The sequence below is a fragment of the Pongo abelii genome, chromosome 5 (assembly GCF_028885655.2).
Source record: "Pongo abelii isolate AG06213 chromosome 5, NHGRI_mPonAbe1-v2.0_pri, whole genome shotgun sequence".
NCBI lineage: Eukaryota > Metazoa > Chordata > Mammalia > Primates > Hominidae > Pongo > Pongo abelii.
The window spans coordinates 171,449,943-171,470,486 of NC_071990.2; the positions used below are offsets into that span (position 1 = coordinate 171,449,943).

Genomic DNA, 20,544 nt, shown 5'->3' on the forward strand with positions numbered 1-20,544 from the left:
TGGTTTTTTTTATATTAACACACGTCTTTTGGCTGATATAATATTGTAAATATTTTCCCCCATTCCGTGGTCTACTTATTGTTTCCTAATGCTGTCTTTTGAAGAGCAAAATATTTTTCTCCATTTATGGAGACAAGATGGTTAACTTAGCTATTCCAAAATGTTTTTAAAATTCTAGTTTGTTTTAAAACAACCACAGCAAACTGCATGGATTTGTTCCACATCTTTGAAAGAAAAACATTATTTTATTTATTTCACAGTGGAAGATAAGTCAGTAAGGCCCCACTTCGGCAGGTTTTGTTTTCGTTTCCTCATGCCTCTGCAATGCTCAGTCACCCACGCCTTACTCACTGCGGCTGGAACGAACCCAGACTCCTCACTCCTCCCACAGCCTCTGGCGCAGGGCGCTCCTCGCTTGAAAGAAACGTTTGTGATTTTTAGTGGAAACATCCATGTTTTCTTGGTAACTGGTAAATGGCTGTAGATTACAGACACGCGGTCCTTTGTACATAACAGACGGCTTTGAGTGTTTCTGCGAAGATCACCCTGTAAAGAAACGGCTGCAGTGAGAGCAGCCGAGGCTGGACGCCGCCGCGGATGTGGGGTCAAAAAGGAGCCGTGCATGGGGTCAGAGAGGAGCCGTGCGTGGGGTCAGAGAGGAGCCGTGCGTGGGGTCAGAGAGGAGCCGTGCGTGGGGTCAGAGAGGAGCCGTGCGTGGGGGTCAGAGAGGAGCTGAGTTCAGGACGGGCATGGCAGCCGCAGGAGGAGGGCAAGGCGGAGCCCAGGAGGGGCAAAGTGGACAAAGCCAGGGCTGGAGAGGGGAGACCCAGGATCAGCGCCACGTTCCACGGGGATGGCACAGAAGCCTGAGAGGCCACGGCCAAATGTGGAAATTGGCTTTGCCAAATCTTGCATTTCAGAGAAAAGGCAATATGGCATTAATGCTTGCCTTGTTTAATTTTCGTAATTTTCCCTTTCTTCCTGCCAATAGCTTGCTTTGTTATCCAGAGGGTAGCCACAGTTTTAGCTCACAGTGATGTCAACTTGAAGCTTCTCTCCACAAGCAGCTGTGACCTCAGCTGCCGTGCAGTCAGCTTCCCCGGCCTCCCTCCCCAGCCTCCCTGGTCTCCCAGGCACAAGGCTGGGCGGTGGCTTCAGAGTCGCTGCAAGGGCACGGCCCCCAAGGCCTAGGGCTGATCAGCATGAACAGTACCCAGCACACTTGCTTCAAAAAGTAAGAAGAAATAGAACACAAGCTGCTTGTTCTCATGACTATAGCACAAACTATAAAACAAAACATCTTCCTCCAGAACACGGCAAGCTGGATGGATAGTGATCTGGACAAAAATTTGCTGTAGGTTTTGTAACTGGGGTTCAGTGAGTCCCGGGCTCCCCAGAGCATACATGTGGAGACAGTTAAGTTGATCCCATTTTCCAAGACTCGGAGGAGATGTACTTATATTAGGAATATAAACTTGCTGTTAATGCAACTTCAGAATGTCCAGGTCATCTGTTGGAAAAAAAAAAAAAATGTAAGTCTAGGGCTGGTTTGTGCTGTTGCTACATGGAGGGAATCCACATCCAAGCCTGCTGCTCACATGCTGGGACACATTGCCTCAGCCTCCATCTCCGGGAGTCCCACACTTTCTCTCCTGGGTTGTCCCACTATTCCTTTTGAAGTCCTCATGTTAGTGACAGTTCAATTTTCTCTTCACCTTCAAAATTGCAGAGAACCTAATTTCTACTGCCCAGTCAAGCTTGTTTCATTTATCTTCCATGTTAACTTCATTTCAATTAAAATGTTAACCATCTGGAATCTTTGGCCTGATATGTGACAAAAATAGGCATTAAATTGTATCATTTCTTAAATTCTCTGTTGAAAAGTCCAAATACATTACTGAATATGATACAGATTAATAAGAATTTGGGCTCATTAAATGTAAGATAATTTCATAGCTTAAGGTAATTTCACACCCCAAGGGACTTATAACCTAAACACAAAGCAGATAACCAACATTAACTGTCAGCTGTCCACTGGAGAACTATCTCAGACAAAAAAATAAAATTTGGATTAGCTCTCCATGGTGCACGATACTTTCATGAACCATCTCTTGGGTTGGCAGCTGCAGTGTGTTCTGAGAGTATGTTAATGCTACAATAACAGTAAAAATAAAATTAAGTTGGGAACATAGAGAAAAAAAGAAATTGATTACATTATTCCCAATGACGACCTGAATCAAAGTTAACACTAAATAAATTTTTGTCAGAAAGGAGAAAAGAAATGAAAGAAAAAAATAAAAGAGAGCAGGCAGGATTTTATATTCTGCTCCCTTTTTGGAAAAACATATTTGTGTGAGCCATATAAAATTGCCATTCAAAACCATTTGCATGTTGGTCATTGGGTATGGCTCAGTCTAGTCTTATCACCACGGAGATATCTGCTAGGTATCTGAGAAAGATTTCTTGGTGGTCCTGTCAAACGGTGAGTTGGTACTGCCACCTGGTTCCTCCAGGCTGCTTGACCTGCAGGTGGGTACATGACTCACACAGGTTATCTTTTTCTCCATTAAGCAGTCAATCATTTGCTAAACAGTGATAACAGCACCTTTACTCTGAAAACACCCAGGCATCCTCCTTCAATAAGTCTGAAATACACACAGTTTTCTTTAAGCTAAGGAAAAAGAATGAGCTCCCACATCTGCAAAGAATGCCTTAAACAGAATGTCAAAAACGAACAGAAATTGTTTATTCCAGCATGTTCAGACCACCCCCTCGGTGGCCAGACTTGGGACCATGATCACATTCTTGCTTTGTTGTCTAAAGAACATGGACTTGCCAAAGTTGTGCAAGCCCCATGACATGTGCCACATGATATGAATCATCTTATCACGCAAGCACCAGAAGGAATCTTCACAGCCTGTAATTACGGAGACAGCAGGCTAGACAGAGCCGGGGCTCATCCTTTCTCCCCTGCACATCCCTGGCTTGGCTGCCAGGGCTGCAGGTAGACAGCGCCTGTCCACAGGTGTGTGCCTAGCCATGGGCTCCTCACCAGCCTGCGTCCACTCGGTTGGTGAAGCAGGACCACCACAGACCAAGAAAGCTGTCCTGGGGCATGGGTGACCGAAGACTGCGGGCTCTGGTACCAGGCGACCCAGCCTAGTGTCTGAACCTGGACTTTCCTTGAGACCTGAGCGCCCTGGCCTGCAGCTGAGCCCTCCCGGACACCCTGGCTGAACTGTCCTGAGTGAGATGCAGCTGGAAAGCCTGGCTCAGTCCTCGCCACACAGACCTTGGAAAAGGCCAGGGCCTCTCAGCCTGATCAAGTTGACAGACTTTGCATGGGAAAAGTATGCCTTTAAATGGATTTTCCAAGACAGAATGTCATGGCTTCTCTCTGTGGCACAGCTCTTGACAAGTATTTGGAAAGTGAGGCTAAGAATAACAACAATGCCTATCAAACACACAGGTCTATTAGAAAAATGAGATGATGAATTGGAATCAAGTGAAAACTAAAAAGCTCTACATAAATATGTTATTTTTATTACTACCTTTTGATGAAGGCAGAGCAACCAACCAGTTTTATGTTACAACACATTGTTCACTACTTTAGAACATTTCATTACGGATAGAATAGTACAGATAAAAAATAAACATGATATATCTCACCATTAGAAAGGCAGATCTCTAAGGCATCCACTCAGCACCACCTACTCCTCCTCTGAATGGTGTGGAGAGCACTGCTGATCGGAACCAGGCAGGGGAAGCCTGTTGAGTCTACAGCGGCCAAGTCCTTGACCCCAGGCCAGACGCCACACCAGAGCCTTGCCGTCCATGCCCCCTGGCTTTGTTCTCTGCTTTCCTGGCTGCTGTCTTCCTAGAAAGTCTTCATGGGCAGAGGACTTATACTGCTATTCTTATGCTGCAACCTGACACAGCTCTCTTCCTAGCAGTGGCTTTGCCAAGTTTGTTTTGCCCTAAGTCTTCCCCTGATAGAGGTCTCTAATAGATTTGGTATTTTACATATTAGAATTTTCTTCTTTGACATTTATTCAGCAATTATTATTTAGATTAAATAATTTCATATTTCTTTTTCTTAAAGTCACATTTGACATTGGAAAAATTTACATAAAAACCATAGCAATATGTGTCAGAAACAATATATGTCAAATTTTTAAATGATTTACTGAAATTAAGAATATTAAATAAGACTCTGGGATTTCTTGCCCTACATCTGCTTTATTTATCTATTTTTAACTAGTTTTAAATAAATTTCATTTTGACAGAGGGGAAACAATATATTTTAAAATGTTTAGGTAACTCTAAGTTTTGGAAAAATAAAAATGAGTTATTCTAAACTTTTGCTTCTCAAAAATATTACGAGAAAAATGCATGCACATTTATGGTCAATGTGTGAAAGTTCTAGTAAGGATCCTAGGAAGTCAACCCTGTGACATTTCTTAGAAGGTGAGGTCACAGCACACTGCGTCTCTTGTGAAAATAGATACAAGTGGTGGCTGGTGAAGTTCTGGGTGGGATGAAAGCCCCCAGCTTCCTGGTTTCACGGATAAAAGAGACCACTCTAGATCAGGACATTCCAGCTGGTCCCAGGAGTCCTCACATGGGGCATCACAGGCTGCTGAGGTTATCTGGAATCTTGAATTGCCTTAGAAGCATCCTCACTCTTCTAGGATCTTATAACCGTGGGGTCCTGGGATCTTAGGAGTCCGATACATGCAGAGTCAATTCCCAGGACAGCTATTTATCTCTGATGAACGTGTCCAGGCAGCCTGTGGAGCCCTGCCTCAGTTGTTCAATCATCAACTGTGGGAGGAGGGCCCAGAAGCCATGCTGTGCACAGAGACAAAGGTCCTGGGACAGAGGCCATGCTCACTATGCAGAACCCATGGGTAGAGGCCACGGTCACCACACAGAACCCATGGGCAGCGCCCATACTCACCACACAGAATCCACGGACAGAGCCCATGCTCACGACACAGAACCCACAGGCAGAGTTCATGCTTACCACACAGAACTCATGGTCCGAGGCCACGCTTACCACGCAGAACCCACAGGAAGAGGCCACACTCACCAAGCAGAACCCACAGTCAGAGACCACGCTCACCACGTGGAACCCATGGGCAGAGGCCTTACCATGCAGAACCCACGAGCAGAGGCCACACTAACCATGCAGAACCCAGGGAGGAGGCCATGCTCACCATGCAGAACCCATGGGAAGAGGCCACACTCACCATGCAGAGCCACGGGCAGAGGCCACGCTCACCACACAGAACCCACGCTCACCACACAGAACCCACGCTCACCATGCAGAGCCATGGGCCGACTAATCAGAAGACCAGAGCCAGTTAGGACTGTTAACTGCTTTATTTTCACTGCCCAAAAGAAATTCTCTCTCTCTTTTTTCTTCCAACTCTAATTATAAAACAAATACTATATTATGTTTTATTGTAAGATATTCTGTTTCAACTTTACCAAATTCTATGCAGAAGTACTAGATGCCATTTCCATTTTCCCAATGAGGGGGATCCCTTTTGAGGAGCAGAAAGACATAAAACCGTGACACGGCACACACGGGGGGAGGAGCTTGCATAAGGGGGAAATCTGAAGCAAGTCTCAAAGTATGAAAAACAGTTGCTGCTTCTGGCCCCCTGATGGATGAACCACTACTTCTTACTTTTAAGTTGTTCCTCACAGCATTCCTGGACCCAGCTCACAGGTCAGTGGTTACTCAGTTAGAAAGAGCTGGAGTTTACCATCCAAGGTAGCTGTGGCAAGCTGTAATTGAAAATAAAATACCATGTAATTCCAATCGCCTTTTATTAATTGATAACTCTATAAGAAAATAAGCCCAAAGTGTGTTATTTTCCTTATTTGTAATGTTCTGGAACATCGAGTAAAATACATTAACATAGTAGAATCTATACATACAACAGATATTATGCTGATGGTTAATTAATTCAAACTACCTTTCACCGCTGTTTTAATAATTTTAGGTGCCCTGTCAGAGCCAATCCTTCTATGGTGCACAAAAGGGCATGGAACATCCTGGTTAGCGCCTACACACCTCCTTCCAGGCAGAGCTGAGGAGCAGGCTGCAGGAGAGCACTCCTGATGGAGGAGGAGGAGGAGGTGGAGGAGGAGGAGGAGGAGGTGGTGGTGGTGGTGGTGCCAGGAATCCACCCCACCCAGATAGCAACCGTACTGGCAAACTCTGATGTATGTACTTCCAGTACTTTGAATTTATGGGTCTGTTGAAGGCTTGCAACTTCCAGAGGAAGACTTGAACTATAAACTGTGGTTAATTTTTGTCAACTTCAGATTCTGGCACATTAGCAGCTCCCCCTCCCTGACCCCACCCCCATGCACACCTTTCAAAAGTGATCTGCACAGGGCCTGCAGAACCCAGGATGGGCAGAAAGCACCCATCCTCCAAATATCAGGGACCTGTTCTCTGATCAGTGATGGATGCTTCTTCTTACAGAGGGTGCAAATAGGCAGGCAGCCATTGTTACCGTTCCCGCATGGCTACAAGCCCCTTTCCTCCAGGAGAAGCAACTTCCAGGGCATTGAAGGAGTCAGTACCCTTGACCCTCCTTCAATTTTCTCTCTTCCCCTTATAGGAGCCAGACAGTAAAAAATGTATAGGAGCCAGACATTCAAAAACAACTATGTACTTGGGAAAAATTAGAAAGTGACTGTGGAGGCCAGGGTGGGTGGATCACTTGAGTCAGGAGTTCCAAGACCAGCCTGACCAATGTGGTGAAACCCTATCTCTACTAAAAACACAAAAATGAGCTGTGTCTTGTGGCAGGTACCTGTAATCCCAGCTGCTCAGGAGGCTGAGGCATGAGACTTACTTGAACCCAGGAGGGGGAGGTTGCAGTGAGCCAAGATCATGCCACTGCACTCCAGCCTGGGTGACGGAGCGAGACCCTGTCTCAAAAAAAAAAAAAGACACAAAGGAAAAGAAAAGAAAAGAAAGTGACTGTGCATACCACAGGAAAGGCTCAAAAAAAGAACTAAGAAGATTTGAAGTTTACATCTGAGGCTGGTCCTTGGCACAGAGTCAAGCTACAACAATCAAAATAAACAAAAATAAACAAAACAATGACAAAAAAATCAAACCCAGGAGAAGGGGGAGAACTTTACTTCAGAATTACCACAATACTAGATTGAATTGTCAAGTTTTCAATAAAAGATCACAAGGCATTCAAAGAAATAGGAAAGTATGGCCTATTCACAGGAAAAAGATAAACAAATTAATAGAAATTGCCTCTGAAAGCAATCTGATGGCACATCTACAGCACAATGACTTTAAAACAATTGTTTTCAATTACTTAAACAATTAAGAGAGATGCAGATAAAGTGAGGGAAATTATGTATGAACAAAATGGAAATATCAATAAAAAGATAGAGAACCTAAAATGAAACAAAAAAATTTTGAAGCTAAAAATATAAAATAATTGAAATAAAGTATTTACTAGAGGAATTCAAAGGCAGGTTTGAACAGGTAAAGAAAAAATAGAAACTATCACATCAGAGGCATAGAAAGAAAAAAAGCACTGAAAAAAGTGAACGGAGCCTAAAGGGCATGCGGGACACCATCAAGGGGACCAACTTATGCATTGCAGGAGAAGAAATAACAGTTGAAAACTCCCAAATTTGATTTTATAAAATGGCTGTAAATGTATATCCAAGAAGTTCAATAAATTCCAACTAACAGGAACTCAAAAAGTCCCACGCTGAAACACATCATCATCAAACTTTCAAAGGCCAAAGGCAAAGAGAGAATTCTGGAAGGAACAAGAGAAAAGTCTTATCACACACAAAGGATTCTCTGAGATTGCAGACCACAAGGCAATGGTCTTTTTCCCTGGGCTAAAATAAAACTCAAATTAAAAAAACCCCAAAAAACTCTCAACCAAGAATCCTATACCAGCAAAGTTGCCCTTCAAAAGTAAGGGAAAAATTAAGACATTCCCAGATAAATGAAGCTGAGGAAGTTTGTTACCACTAGACCTGCCCTGCCAAAAATGTGTACGGGAGCCCCACAAGGTGAAATAAAAGGACCCTAGACAGGAATTTGAAGGTGTATGAAAAAATGAAGACCTTAATAAAGGTAAGTACATGGGCAGTTATAAAAGCTAGTATTATTATAGCAACACTGTATAACTCCACTTTTTGTTTTCCACATGATTTAAGAGACTAAAACATTAAAAAAACTATTAGTCTAAAAGCTAGTATTATCATAACTTTGGTTTGTAACCCCACATTTTATTTTCTAAATAATTGAAGACACTAATGCATTTAAAAGAATCACTACTTTATGTTTTGGAGAACAAAATATGTAAAAATGTAATTTTGTGATATCAACAACTGACAGGGGTGGGGACAGAGATGTAAAGAAACATAGTTTTTTGTGTTACTGAAATTCACTGGTATAAATTCAAACTAGAGTGTTATAACTTTAGAATACTACATGTAATTCCCATGGTAGCCACAAAGAAAACAGCTATACAATATACATAAAAGAAATTGAGAAAGAAACTGAAGCATTTACCTAAAAAATTTACTTAACAGAAGAGAGGGCAGTAATGCAGAAAATAAGGGGCAAAAAACTATAAGGTATATTGAAAACAAACAGAAACATGACAGTAGTAAGTCCCCCATTATCAGTAATTAGTTTAAGTGTAAATGGATTAAATTCTCCAACGAGAAGGCAGATTGACAGAATGGATTAAAAACATATAATTCAACTATAGTTGCCTCTCAGTATACTTGAGGTATTAGTTCCAGGAACTCCCATATAAAATAAAATTTGCACTTACTCCAAGTCCCATAGTTGGCCCTGTAAAGGCTGCATATACAAAAACTTGGCCTTCCATATATGCAAGTTTTACATCCCATAAATACTGCAATTTTTATTTGCATTGGTTAAAGAAATCCACATACAAGCAGACCTGCACAGTTTGAACCCATGTTGTTCAAATGTCAGTTGCATAAGCTGTCGTATGCATTCCTTTTGAATGGAATGGTGATCAAAAGAAAGCAGGGGTAAGATACACCAATAACAGAAAAAAAAAGCTTTAAGTCAAAAAGGCTAAAAGAAACAAAATAGGACATTATATATTAATAAAAGGTATAATACAAAGAAATATAAATATTATAAACATTTACATACCTAATAACAGACCATCAAAATATATGAAGCAAAAACTAGTAGAATTTAAGGAAGAAATAAACAGTTTTACAATAATAGCTGGAGGTCTCAATATTCCTCTTTTAATAATGGATAGGACAACCAGACAGAACATAGGTAAGGATATAGAGAATTTACACAACACAATAAACCAAGTAGATCTGATGAACACTTTACCAAACAAGAACAGCATACATATTCTTCTCAAGTGCACATGGGACATTTTCCCAAAATAGATCATATGTTAAGCCACAAACTAAATCTTAATAGATTTAAAAAGATAAACATCATACACAGTATCTTTTCTGACCATACAGGATTAATTTAGAAATTGATAATATAAGTTAAACCTGAAAAGTCAAAAATTGTGGAAATTAAACGACACACTCAAACTACCAAGGGATCAAAGAAGAAATAATAAGAAAATCAGAAAATACTTAGAGATGAATAAAAATAACACACCATGCAAAAAATCTGTGACACAGCAAGAGCAGTGTTAAGGGGGGAATTTATAGCTATAAATGCTTGTATTAAAAAAAAAAAACAAGAAAGAGCCAAATCAGCAACCTAACTTTACAACTTCGTAAAGTAGAGAAAGAACAAAAAGCATATCACAAAGCTAGCAGAGGAAGTAAATAAGAAATATTAGAGCAAAAATAAACAAAATGGAGAAAAGAAAAACAGAGAAAAACAAGGAAACAAAAAAAAATGATTCATTAAAAAGAAAAACGAAATTAAGAAATCTCTAACTATATGGACTAAGAAAAATAAATAAGTGAGTCTTATTTATAAGTGAGTAATTTGAGTAATTACTCAAATCAGAAATGAAAGTTATGGACATTACTACTAATTCTTCAGAAATAAAATCATTGTTAAGAAAGTACTATTAACAATTGTATGCCAACATATTGGATACCCTAGATAAAATTTACAAATTCCCAGAATCACAAAACTTACCAAGACTGAATCACAAAAAATTACCTAAAATTTGAATAGACCCATAACTGGTAAGGAAATTGAATCAGTAACCAAAAAAAAAAAAATCTCCTGATAAAGAAAAATCTTAGGCTGGGCACGATGGCTCACATCTGTAATCTCAGCACTTTGGGAGGCCGAGGTGGTCACCTGAGGTCAGGAATTAGAGACCAACCTGGCCAACATGGTGAACCCCCATCTTACTAAAAATTAGCCAGGTGTAGTGGCACGCACCTGTAATCCCAGCTACTCGAGAGGCTGAGGAAGGAGAATTGCTTGAACCTGGGAGGTGGAGGCTACAGTAAGCTGAGATTGTGCCACTGTACTCCAGCCTGGGCAACAGAGAGAGACTGTCTCAAGGAAGGAAGGAAGGAGAGAGGGAGGGAGCGGGGGAGGGGGGGAGAGAGAAAGAAAGAAAGAAAGAAAGATCCTAGACTCGATGGCTTTGCCAGTGAATTCTACCAAATATCTGAAGAATTAACACCAATTTTTCTGAAACTTTTACAAAAAACTGAGGAGAAAGAAACATTTCCTATCTCATTCCCCCAATACCAAGGCCAAATAAGATTCCACAAGAAAACAGACCCATATTCCTTATGAACACTGATGTACAAATCCTCAACAAAATACTAGCAAATGGAATTCAGCAGCATATTAAAATGATTATGCATCAAGACAAATTGGAATTTATTCCTGGAATCCAAAGATGGTTCAACAAATATTGATCAATGCAATAAATGTCATTAATAAAATTAATGATACAAAATCCACATGATCATCTCAATTTATGAAGAAAAAGCTTTTGACAAATTCAACACATTTTCATAATTTAAAAACTCCCCAACAAACTAAGAATAGAAGGAAGTTACATCAACACAATAAAAGCTGTATATATTACTTCATTTTGTGCTGCTATAAAAGACTACCAGACTGGGTAACTTATAAACAAGCAAACAAACAACAACAAAAAAAGTATGTCTCATCGTTCTGGAGGCTAGGAATTCCAAGATCAAGCTGTTAGCAAGTTGGTACCCACTAAGAGCCTGGTTTCCATTTCTAAGATGGCATCTTGAAAACTACAACTTCCAAAGGGGAGGAACACTATTCCTTACATGGAAGAAGAAGAGTGGAACAGCCAAAAGGGCAGAGGGGGGTGTCAAACTTGCCCTTTGATATCAGCCACCAATCTCACCCATAAGGATGAAGCTCTCATAAGCTAGGCACTTCTAAAAGGTCCCACCTCTTAATACTGTTAAAATCACAATTATATTTTAATGTAAGTTTTGGAGGAGACAGACATTCAAACCATAGCATCACATATGAAAAACCAACCACAGGTCATTATACTCAATGGTGAAAGACTAAAAGCTTTTCCTTTAAGGTCAGGCACAAGGCAAGGATGCCTGCTTTCATCATTTATATTTAGAATGGTATCAAAGTTCAAGCCAGAGCATTTGGGCATGTAAAATAAATTAAAAGCACCCAAATTGAAAAGGAAGTAAAATTATTTATGTTCACAGATTATATGATCTTATAGATAGAAAACCCTACACATTCCACTCACAAAAAACCTGTTAGAATTAATAAAATCAGCAAAATAGCATGATATAAAGTCAACATGCAAAATTCAGTTGCATTTCTATAAACTAACAATGAGCAATCTGAAACTCTAAAAAGGAAATTATTACAACAATTCCATTTAAAATAGCATCAAAATAATAAAATACTTAGGAATTAACCAAGGTGATGAAATTAAATTGTACAATGAAAACTACAAAACATTGCTGAAAGAAACTAAAGACATTAATTAAAACACTTCCCATGTTCATAAATTAGAATACTTAATATCACTAAAAAGTCTATATTACCCACAGTGATCTACAGATTCAATATGATCCCTATCAAAATCCCAATGACATTTTTTACAGAAGTAGAACAACCCATTTTGAAATTCGTATGAAATTCTGAATAGTAAAAACAATCTTGAAAAGGAAGAACAAAACTGGAGGATTCACACTTTTTGATTTCAAAACTTACTATTAATACATATCTTCAATAATCAAAACAAGATGTCACTGGCATAAAGATCGACCTATAGACAAATGGGATAGAATAGAAGGCCCAAAGGTAAACTTTCACATATATGGGTCAAATGATTTTTGAGAAGGGCTCCAAGACCATTCAATGGAGAAAAGACAACCTTTACAACAAATGGTGCTTGGAAAAATAGACATCCACATGCAAAAGAATGAAGCTGGATCCTTTCCTTACAGCACAGAGAAAAACTACCTCAAAATGCATCAAAGATGTAAATGTGAGATCCAAAATAATAAAATTTTAGAATAAAATATAGACAAACAGCTTCCAGAATTAGGGTTGGCAATGATTTATTGGATATGACACCAAAGGCCCAGGCAATCAGAGAAAAAATAGACAAGTGGAAAAATTTTTTAAATTTGTGCATAAAAAGGTACTATCAAAGAGTGAAATCGCATCCACAGAATTAAAGAAAATATTTGCAAATCATCTACCTGACAAGGAGCAAATTTGGTGTCTGGTGACAGCCGACTCTCCACTTCTAACAAGAGATGTCTGACAAAGGATTAATAGCCAGGATATATAGAAGAGCCCTAAAACTAAACAACATAATCAAACAGCCCAATTTAAACAATGGACAAGAGACTTGAACAGACATTCTTCCAAAGAAGATATACAAATGCCCAAGAAGCACATGAAAAGATGCTCAGCCAGGCATGGTGGCCCATGCCTGTAATCCCAGCACACTTTGGGAGGCCAAGGGGGGAAGATCACCCAAGGTGAGGAGTTCAAGACCAGCCTGACCAACATGGTGAAATCCCATCTCTACTAAAAATACAAAATTAGCTGGGTGTGGGGGTGCATGCCTGTAATCCCAGCTACTTGGGAGGCTGAGGCAGGAGAATCACTTGAACCTGGGAGGTGGAGATTGTGGGGAGCCGAGATTGCACCATTGCACTCCAGCCTGGGTAACAAGAGCAAAACTCCATCTCAAAAAAAAAGAAAGAAATAAAGAAAAGATGCTCAACATCACTAATCAGTTGTAAAATGCAAATCAAAACTACAAGGAGATGCCATCTCACACTCATTAGGACATGACTATTAAAAAAACAAAATAAAAAGTGTCAGTGAGGCTGTGGAGAAAGTTAAACCTTTGTTCATTGTTGTTGGGAATGTAAAATGGTGCAGCTGCTATGAAAACAGTATGAATTTTTTTCAAAAAATTAAAAACAAAATTATCACATTATCCAGCAATTTCACCTCTGGGTATATATGCAAAAGAACTGAAAGTAGGGTCTCTAGGAGATATTTTTACACTTATGTTTATAGCAGCATTCTTAACAACAGCTAAAACATGGAGGCAATCCAAGCATCCATCAATGGATAAATGGATAAGCAAAGTGTGGACCATACAATGGCAAATTATTCAGTCTTAAAAATGAAGGAAAGTCTGGCACAGACTAAAACATAGATGAACCTTGAGGACATTATGCAAAGTGAAATAAAGCAGTCACAAAAAGATGAATGTGAGGTACCTCAATAGTCAAAATCAGAGATACAGAAAGTAGAATGGTTGTTGCCAGGGACTGAGGAAGGGGATGGGAAATTATTACTTAATGGGCATGAAGTTTCAGGCTTACAAGATAGAATTGTGGAGAGGGATAGTGGTGGTGACTGCAGAATGTGATGAATATATTTAACACCACTCACTATAGACTTAAGAATGGTTAAGATGATGAATTTTATGTGTATTTTACCACAATAAAAAATTGGGAAAAGAAATACATTTCTTTAACTTCTTACTATTATTTGTAATGGGGTTTCAGGTGGAGAGGGGCCCAGAACATGGGTCTCTTGCCCCAATTCTGTCCAGAAAAGCAGAGATGGCTCACACAATATATTCGTTAGGATAAAAAATGAGTCATGCCCATCCTCACACTTTTTTTGGAGGGAGTCAGCTTAATAAGGTCAGCTCTCTTATATGCCATGGTATTAGTCTGTTTTCATGCTGCTATAAAGAACTGCCTGAGACTGGGTAATTTATAAAGGAAAGAAGTTTAATTGACTCAGATTTCCACATGGCTGGGGAGACCACAGGAAACTTACAATCATGGTGGAAGGGGAAGCAAACACGTCCTTCTTCACATGTCAGCAAAAAGGAGAAGTACTGAGCAAAGGGGGAAAAACCCCTTATAAGACCATCAGATCTTGTGAGAATTCACTCATCATCATGAGAACACAATGAGGGTAACTGCCCCCATGATTCAGTTACCTCCCACTGGGTCTCTCCCACAACATGTGGGGATTATGGGAACTACAATTCAAGATGAGATTTGGGTGGGGACACAGCCAAACCAATCAAACAGCATGGGGGCAACCACCTCCATGATCCAATCACCTCCCACCAGGTCTCTCCCTAGACACATGGGGATTATGAGGATTACAATTTAAGATGAGATTTGGGTGGAGACATAGCCAAACCAAATTATTCTGCCCCGGTTCCTCCCATATCTCATGTCTTCACATTTCAAAATACAATCATGCTTTTCCAACAGTCCCCCAAAGTCTTAACTCATTCCAGCATTAACCCAAAAGTCCATGTCAAAAGTCTCATCTGAGACAAGGCAAGTCCCTTTGACCTATGAGACTGTAAAATCAAAAGCAAGTTAGTTACTTCCCAGACACAATGGGAGTACAGACATTGGGTAAATACCCATTCCAAATGGAAGAAATTGGCCAAAACAAAGGGGCTACAGGCCCCAGATGAGTCCAAAATCCAGTGGGGCAGCCAAATCTTAAAGCTCCAAAAATCATCTCCTTTGACTCCATGTCTCACATCCCATAGTCATGCCCATTAGAGACAGGCTCCCATGAACTTGCATAGCTCCACCGCTGTGGCTTTGCAGGGTACAGCCTCCCACCCAGCTGTTTTCATGGGCTAGAACTGAGTGTCTGCAGCTTTTCCAGGAGCATGGTGCAAGCTGTTGGTGGATCTACCATTCTGGGGTCTGGAGGATGGTGGCCCTCTTCTCACAGCTGCACTAGGCAGTACCCCAGTGGGGACTCTATGTAGGGGCTCCAAACCCACATTTTCCTTCTGCACTGCTCTAGCAGGGGTTCTTCATGAGGGCCCCACTCCTGCAGCAAACTTCTGCCTGGACATTCAGGTGTTTCCATACATCCTCTGAAATAAAGGTGGAGGCTCCCAAACCTCAATTCTTGACTTCTGTGCATCTGCAGGCCCAACACCATGTGTAAGCTGGATACAGCTCACTTTAGCTACCCCCAAGTGTTATGGGCCCCAGAGCAAGGGAAGTAGCACTCTTGTGCGGGATGTTGATTTCACGGAGGATGGTGGGTAAGGGATCACTAACTGAGGGGGGGCATCCGTGGGGACGAGAGGAAGTTTGAAGGCAATGTGCCATGTACGATGGGCAGTGTTATGTGCTATGTACTTTGAGGTCTTTTTAGTTTGGTTGGTATGCGGGGGGGGCGGACGGGGGATGTGGGGGGGGGAAGTGTATGTGCTTGAGGGTGGGGGAATGAGGGGGTGGGGGAATGGCCTGAGCTGTATGTTGGCCCCTTTATCCACAGCTGGGATGCAGGGCACCAAGTTCTGAGACTGCACAAAGCATCAAGGCCCTGGGACCAGCCCATAAAACCATTTTTTCCTCCTAGGCCCCTAGGCCTGTGATGGGAGGCACTGCCATAAAGAGCTCTGAAATGCCCTGAAGACATTTTCCCCATTGTCTTGGTGATTAACATTTAGCTCCTCATTACTTATGCAAATTTCTGCAGCCAGTTTGAATTTCTCCTCAGAAAATCTGTTTTTGTTTTCTATCACATCGTTATGCTGCAAATTTTCTGAACTTTTATGTTCTGCTTCCCTTTTAAACATAAGTTCCAATTCAAAACCATATCTTTGTGAATACATAAAACTTAATGCTTTTAAGAGCACCCAAGTCTCATCTTGAACACTTTGCAGCTTAGAAACTTCTTCCGCCAGATACCCTAAATCATCTCTCTCAAGTTTAAAGTTCCATAGATCTCTAGGGCATAGGCAAAATGCTGCCAATCTCTTTGCTAAAGCGTAACAAGAGGGACCTTTACTCCAGTTCACAAAAAGTTTCTCAACTCCATCTGAGACCACATCACCCTGAACTTCATTGTCCATCATTGTCCATATCACTATCAGCATTCTGGTCAAAGCCATTCAACAAGTCTCTAGGAAATTCCAAACGTTCTCACATCTTCCTGTCTTCTTCTGAGGCCTCCAAACTCTTCCAACCTCTGCCTGTTACACAGTTTCAAAGTTGCTGTAAAGATACCCAAAGAGGTTTACCTGACTCACAGTTCTGCAGTGCTGGGGAGGCCTCAGGAAACTTTCTATCATGGCAGAAGGGAAAGCAAACATGTCCTTCTTCACATGATGGCAGGAGGAGAATTGCTGAGAAGAAGGGGGAAATCCCCTTATAAAACCATCAGATCTTGTGAAAACTTACTTGCTATCATGAGAACAGCATGGAGGTAACCACCACCATGATTCAATTACCTCCCACCAGGTCCCTCCCATGACACATGGGGATTGTGGGAACTACAGTTCAAGATGAGATTTGGGCAGGGACACAGCAAAATCATATCAGCTGTCAACCAAATACTAACTTGGCGGGGCAGGATCTGCATTTTGAGGGTAAATTCAGGAGAGTATTAACAAGCTCTTTTGCCAGATGTCTCAGTCTGCTCAGGCTGCCATAACAAAATAACATAGATGGGGGGCCTAAACACAGATATGTAATTCTCACAGTTCTGTAGGCTTGGAAATCCAAGACTAACTTGCCAACTTGGTTGAGTTCTGGTGATGGCTCTCTTCCTGGCTTGCGGAAGGCTACCTTCTGACTTTGTGCTCACATGGCCTTCCCTTGGCACATGTAGAGAGAAACATCTCTCTTTCTTCTTCTTTTATAATGTCTCCAATCTTATAGAATTAGGACTCCACCCTTATGACCTCATGTAACCCTAATTTCCTCCTAAAAGGCCTATATCCAAACACACTCATATTGGGGGTTGGGCCTTCCACATATAAATTTTGGGGAAATACAAGTGCTTCAGAATACTCTGCCCTTGGCCCCTGTACACTCATGTTCTTCTTACATGTAAAATATATTCATTCCATCCAAACAGACACAAAAGTCTTAACTCATTCCAGCATCAACTCTAAAGTCTAAAAGTCCAAAGTCTCATCTAAATCTCTGTTAACCTTTGAAAACGAAAGTTATATTTTTCCAAATTACAATGGTAGGACAGGCATAACATAGACATTCCCATCCCAAAAGGGAGAAACAGGAAAGAAGGAAGGCGTGACAGGTCCCAAGCAAGCCCAAAGCCTAGCAAGACAAACTCCATTTAATTTTAAGGTTTGAGAAAAACCCTCTCAGCTTCATGCCCTGCCCTCAGACCCACTGGGGTGGCAGCAGCATCTCCATGACTTGGAGAGTGGTCCCTCCCAAGGCACTGAGCAGGGGCATTCCTGACTCACTAAAGCCAGACAAGCTGTACCCTGTGAAACCAAATGGGAACTAGCACTGCCTGATAGGGCCTGTGGTGGGAGTGGCAGCCTTGCTCACCGCTGAATCATCTTCAGGATCGTTCCCTTTTCTTGAGAAATAGTGCACATTTACAGCCAAAGAGCCCTACAGTTGTGTTTTATAGACTCCAAGGCACCTGACAGGCTTCCTTCATTCTGTTCCTCCTCTTTCTCTGTTCCCATTAGTTTACACTGCCAATGTTTCCACTGGTATAATCCCATCTCTATTCCCAGCATCTGCTGAGATAGCTGATTAAGTCCATGAGTTACACCCATAATCTCTTTAACAAATGTTTTTAGCCACACCCTTAGTGGTCTTTTTAGAACAAGCTTTCCTATTTTTTGCCATATTGATAGGCTAATAATTTTCTAAATCTTCATTTTACTATAAGCAATCAGGAGGAACCATGCCATTCCTTCAATTGTTTGCTCAGAAATCTCCTCAGCTAAATATCCAATTCCATTGCTCACAAGTTCTACTTTGCACAAAATACTAGAATACAAATCAGCCAATTTCTTTGTTCCTTTATAACACAGACCATCTTTCCTCCAATTTTCAGTAACGTGATTTTCACTTCCATTTGAGACCCCACCAGATGGCCTCTAACATTCCTGTTTTTACCCATATTCTGTTCATAATTATTTACATTCCCTCTCAGAAGATAGAAGCTTTCTCTCCAGCTCTCCTGTTTCCTTTCAGAACCCTCACCAGAGTCACCACTATTGTCTGCATCGGCAGCATGCACATCACAACTCCCCCAGACTCTATCCATCGTCTTTCAATGGCACGTCCACATTTGTAAGTATTTGTTACAGCAGCAGCACTCTACTTCCTGCTACTAAAATCTGTCTTAGCTCAAGCTGCTGTAACAAAATACCATATACCAGGTGGCCTGAAAAATAGAAATTATCATTTGCAGTTCTGCAGCTAGAAGTCTGAGACCTAGGTGCCAGGATGGTCACATTCTGCTGAGGATTTGCGCGGTTGCCTTCTCACTGTGTCCTCACGTGACCTTCCATCAGTTTACACATGAGTGGGGAGAGAGGGATACAGACAGAAGAGAGATCTTTCTTCCTCTTCTTACAAAGCCAACAATTCTATCAGATTAGGACCTCACCTCTATGAACTCTTTTAACCTTGATCACTTCCTAAAAGCCCTATCTCCAAATATAGTGATGTCAGGGGCTAGAACTTCAACATAAAAATTTTGGGGTAAAGGAGCATGCAATTTGGTCCATAGCACAAGATGTGGCTTTATAAGCTTTTTAAATAATAAAAGTGGCATTCTGCTCTCATTCTGTCTGACTCCTATATCTAACCCTAATCAGCCTCTGAACCCAGACAAGGGAAATGAGTGCTATTTATGCCTGTGCCAGCATCCTCAGACCCACTAAGTGCAGCCACATGGGGCTTTCACTCTTGCAGGTGGTTGATAGTGGCTTTTCCATTTACTATGTTTCTCAGCAACATCTAAATTTAGAGGCTAGCTAGTTGAGTCCTAGGCTGACTACAGAGTCTTGGTGCAGTTCTAGTCATATTAAGTTGGTGCAAAAGTAATTGCGGTTTTTGTCACTGCAGTGGCAAAACCTGCAATTACTTTTGCACCAAACTAATAAATCAGCGTCAGGTCTAAGAATACAGAGCTAGAGCCATAGCTGCAAATCTCAGTCTTCATCCTGACCCATGAGTTTGCATGGTTGTTCACAGCCAATCGTCGTCTCCCACAAGGCCTCAGGTTGGTTCCAAACTTCTTAATTACACAAGAATTGGGACAGCTTTGTTTCAGAGATCCCACGTGTCTTTCTGCCCTCAAAGAGTAGTAGATTTTATTTTTTAAAATTAAAATGAGGTAGGAGTCATTTTCATGAGTTTGATTTAAAAACCATTAAGAAAAAGGAAAAGTGAATAAAGTTATTTCCATTCTAAAGGCTAAGGAGGCAAGTTTTAAAATGTCCATGGCTTAAATACTATGTCATCTGAAAACAGGTGTCCACAGAAAAGAACCACAGTGGTATGACAAATGTTCTACCCTCTCAACTTATTAGAGTAAGTATTCCCTGACCACCTTGGCTTTTCCAAAACTGTCACATTTCTTCTTTCATAAGGCATTGTTAGTTTTAAGGTGTCCCAATAATATCTTAGGTGATGTGTTAGTCCATCTGGGCTGCTATAAGAAATACCTTAGACTGGGTAATTTATAAACAACAGAAATGTATTGCTCAGTTCTGGAGGTTAGGAAGTCCAAGATCATGGCACCAGCAGATTTGGTGTCTGGTGAGGGCTGCTCTCTGCTTCCGAGATGGTGCATCTTGCTGCTTCCTCACATGGCGGGAGGGGCAGGAGCATGCCCTCCAACCTCACTTAGAAGGTGTTATTCTCACTCATGAGGGTGGAGCCCTCATGGCTTAATCATCTTTTAATACTATCGCACTGGGTATTAAGTTCTAACACATGAAATTTGAGGGGACACCATCACTCAGTCCATAGCAGGTCATGCGTTATCAATCCATCAGTAGCTTCCTAGGCTGATCATTTTTAGATTGACATTGATAGATCTTTGCTTTCATAATTGATTAAGGGAATCAAATATAAAAAAAGAGAAATAACAGGACTTTTTTAGAGCTTATTTCACACAGGCAATGCCCTGAGTCTGTTAGATACATATATACATAAAATGTCTTGCATTAGAGAAGACTTGCAGAGCCATTACAAGAAGCACAGAGAAGC

General features: G+C 41.0%; 1 protein-coding gene across 12 annotated transcripts in view; it reads right to left on the reverse strand.

The window, feature by feature from the left end:
- Positions 1–224: 224 nt before the first annotated feature.
- WDR27 (WD repeat domain 27) overlaps positions 225–20,544 on the reverse strand; it is a 250,253-nt gene continuing 229,933 nt past the window's right edge. For 11 of the 12 annotated variants that reach the window (XR_008526607.2, XM_054558509.2, XM_063725111.1 and 8 more), the window contains one exon: positions 5,367–5,796. Coding sequence is in view for 11 of the 12 variants with exons in the window: in XM_054558509.2 (XP_054414484.1) it covers positions 5,746–5,796 (51 nt within the window). In the remaining variant the exon portion in view is untranslated. Of the gene's footprint in view, positions 1,511–5,366; positions 5,797–20,544 lie in introns of those variants that run through there. The other variant, XM_054558503.2, reaches the window with a different exon arrangement.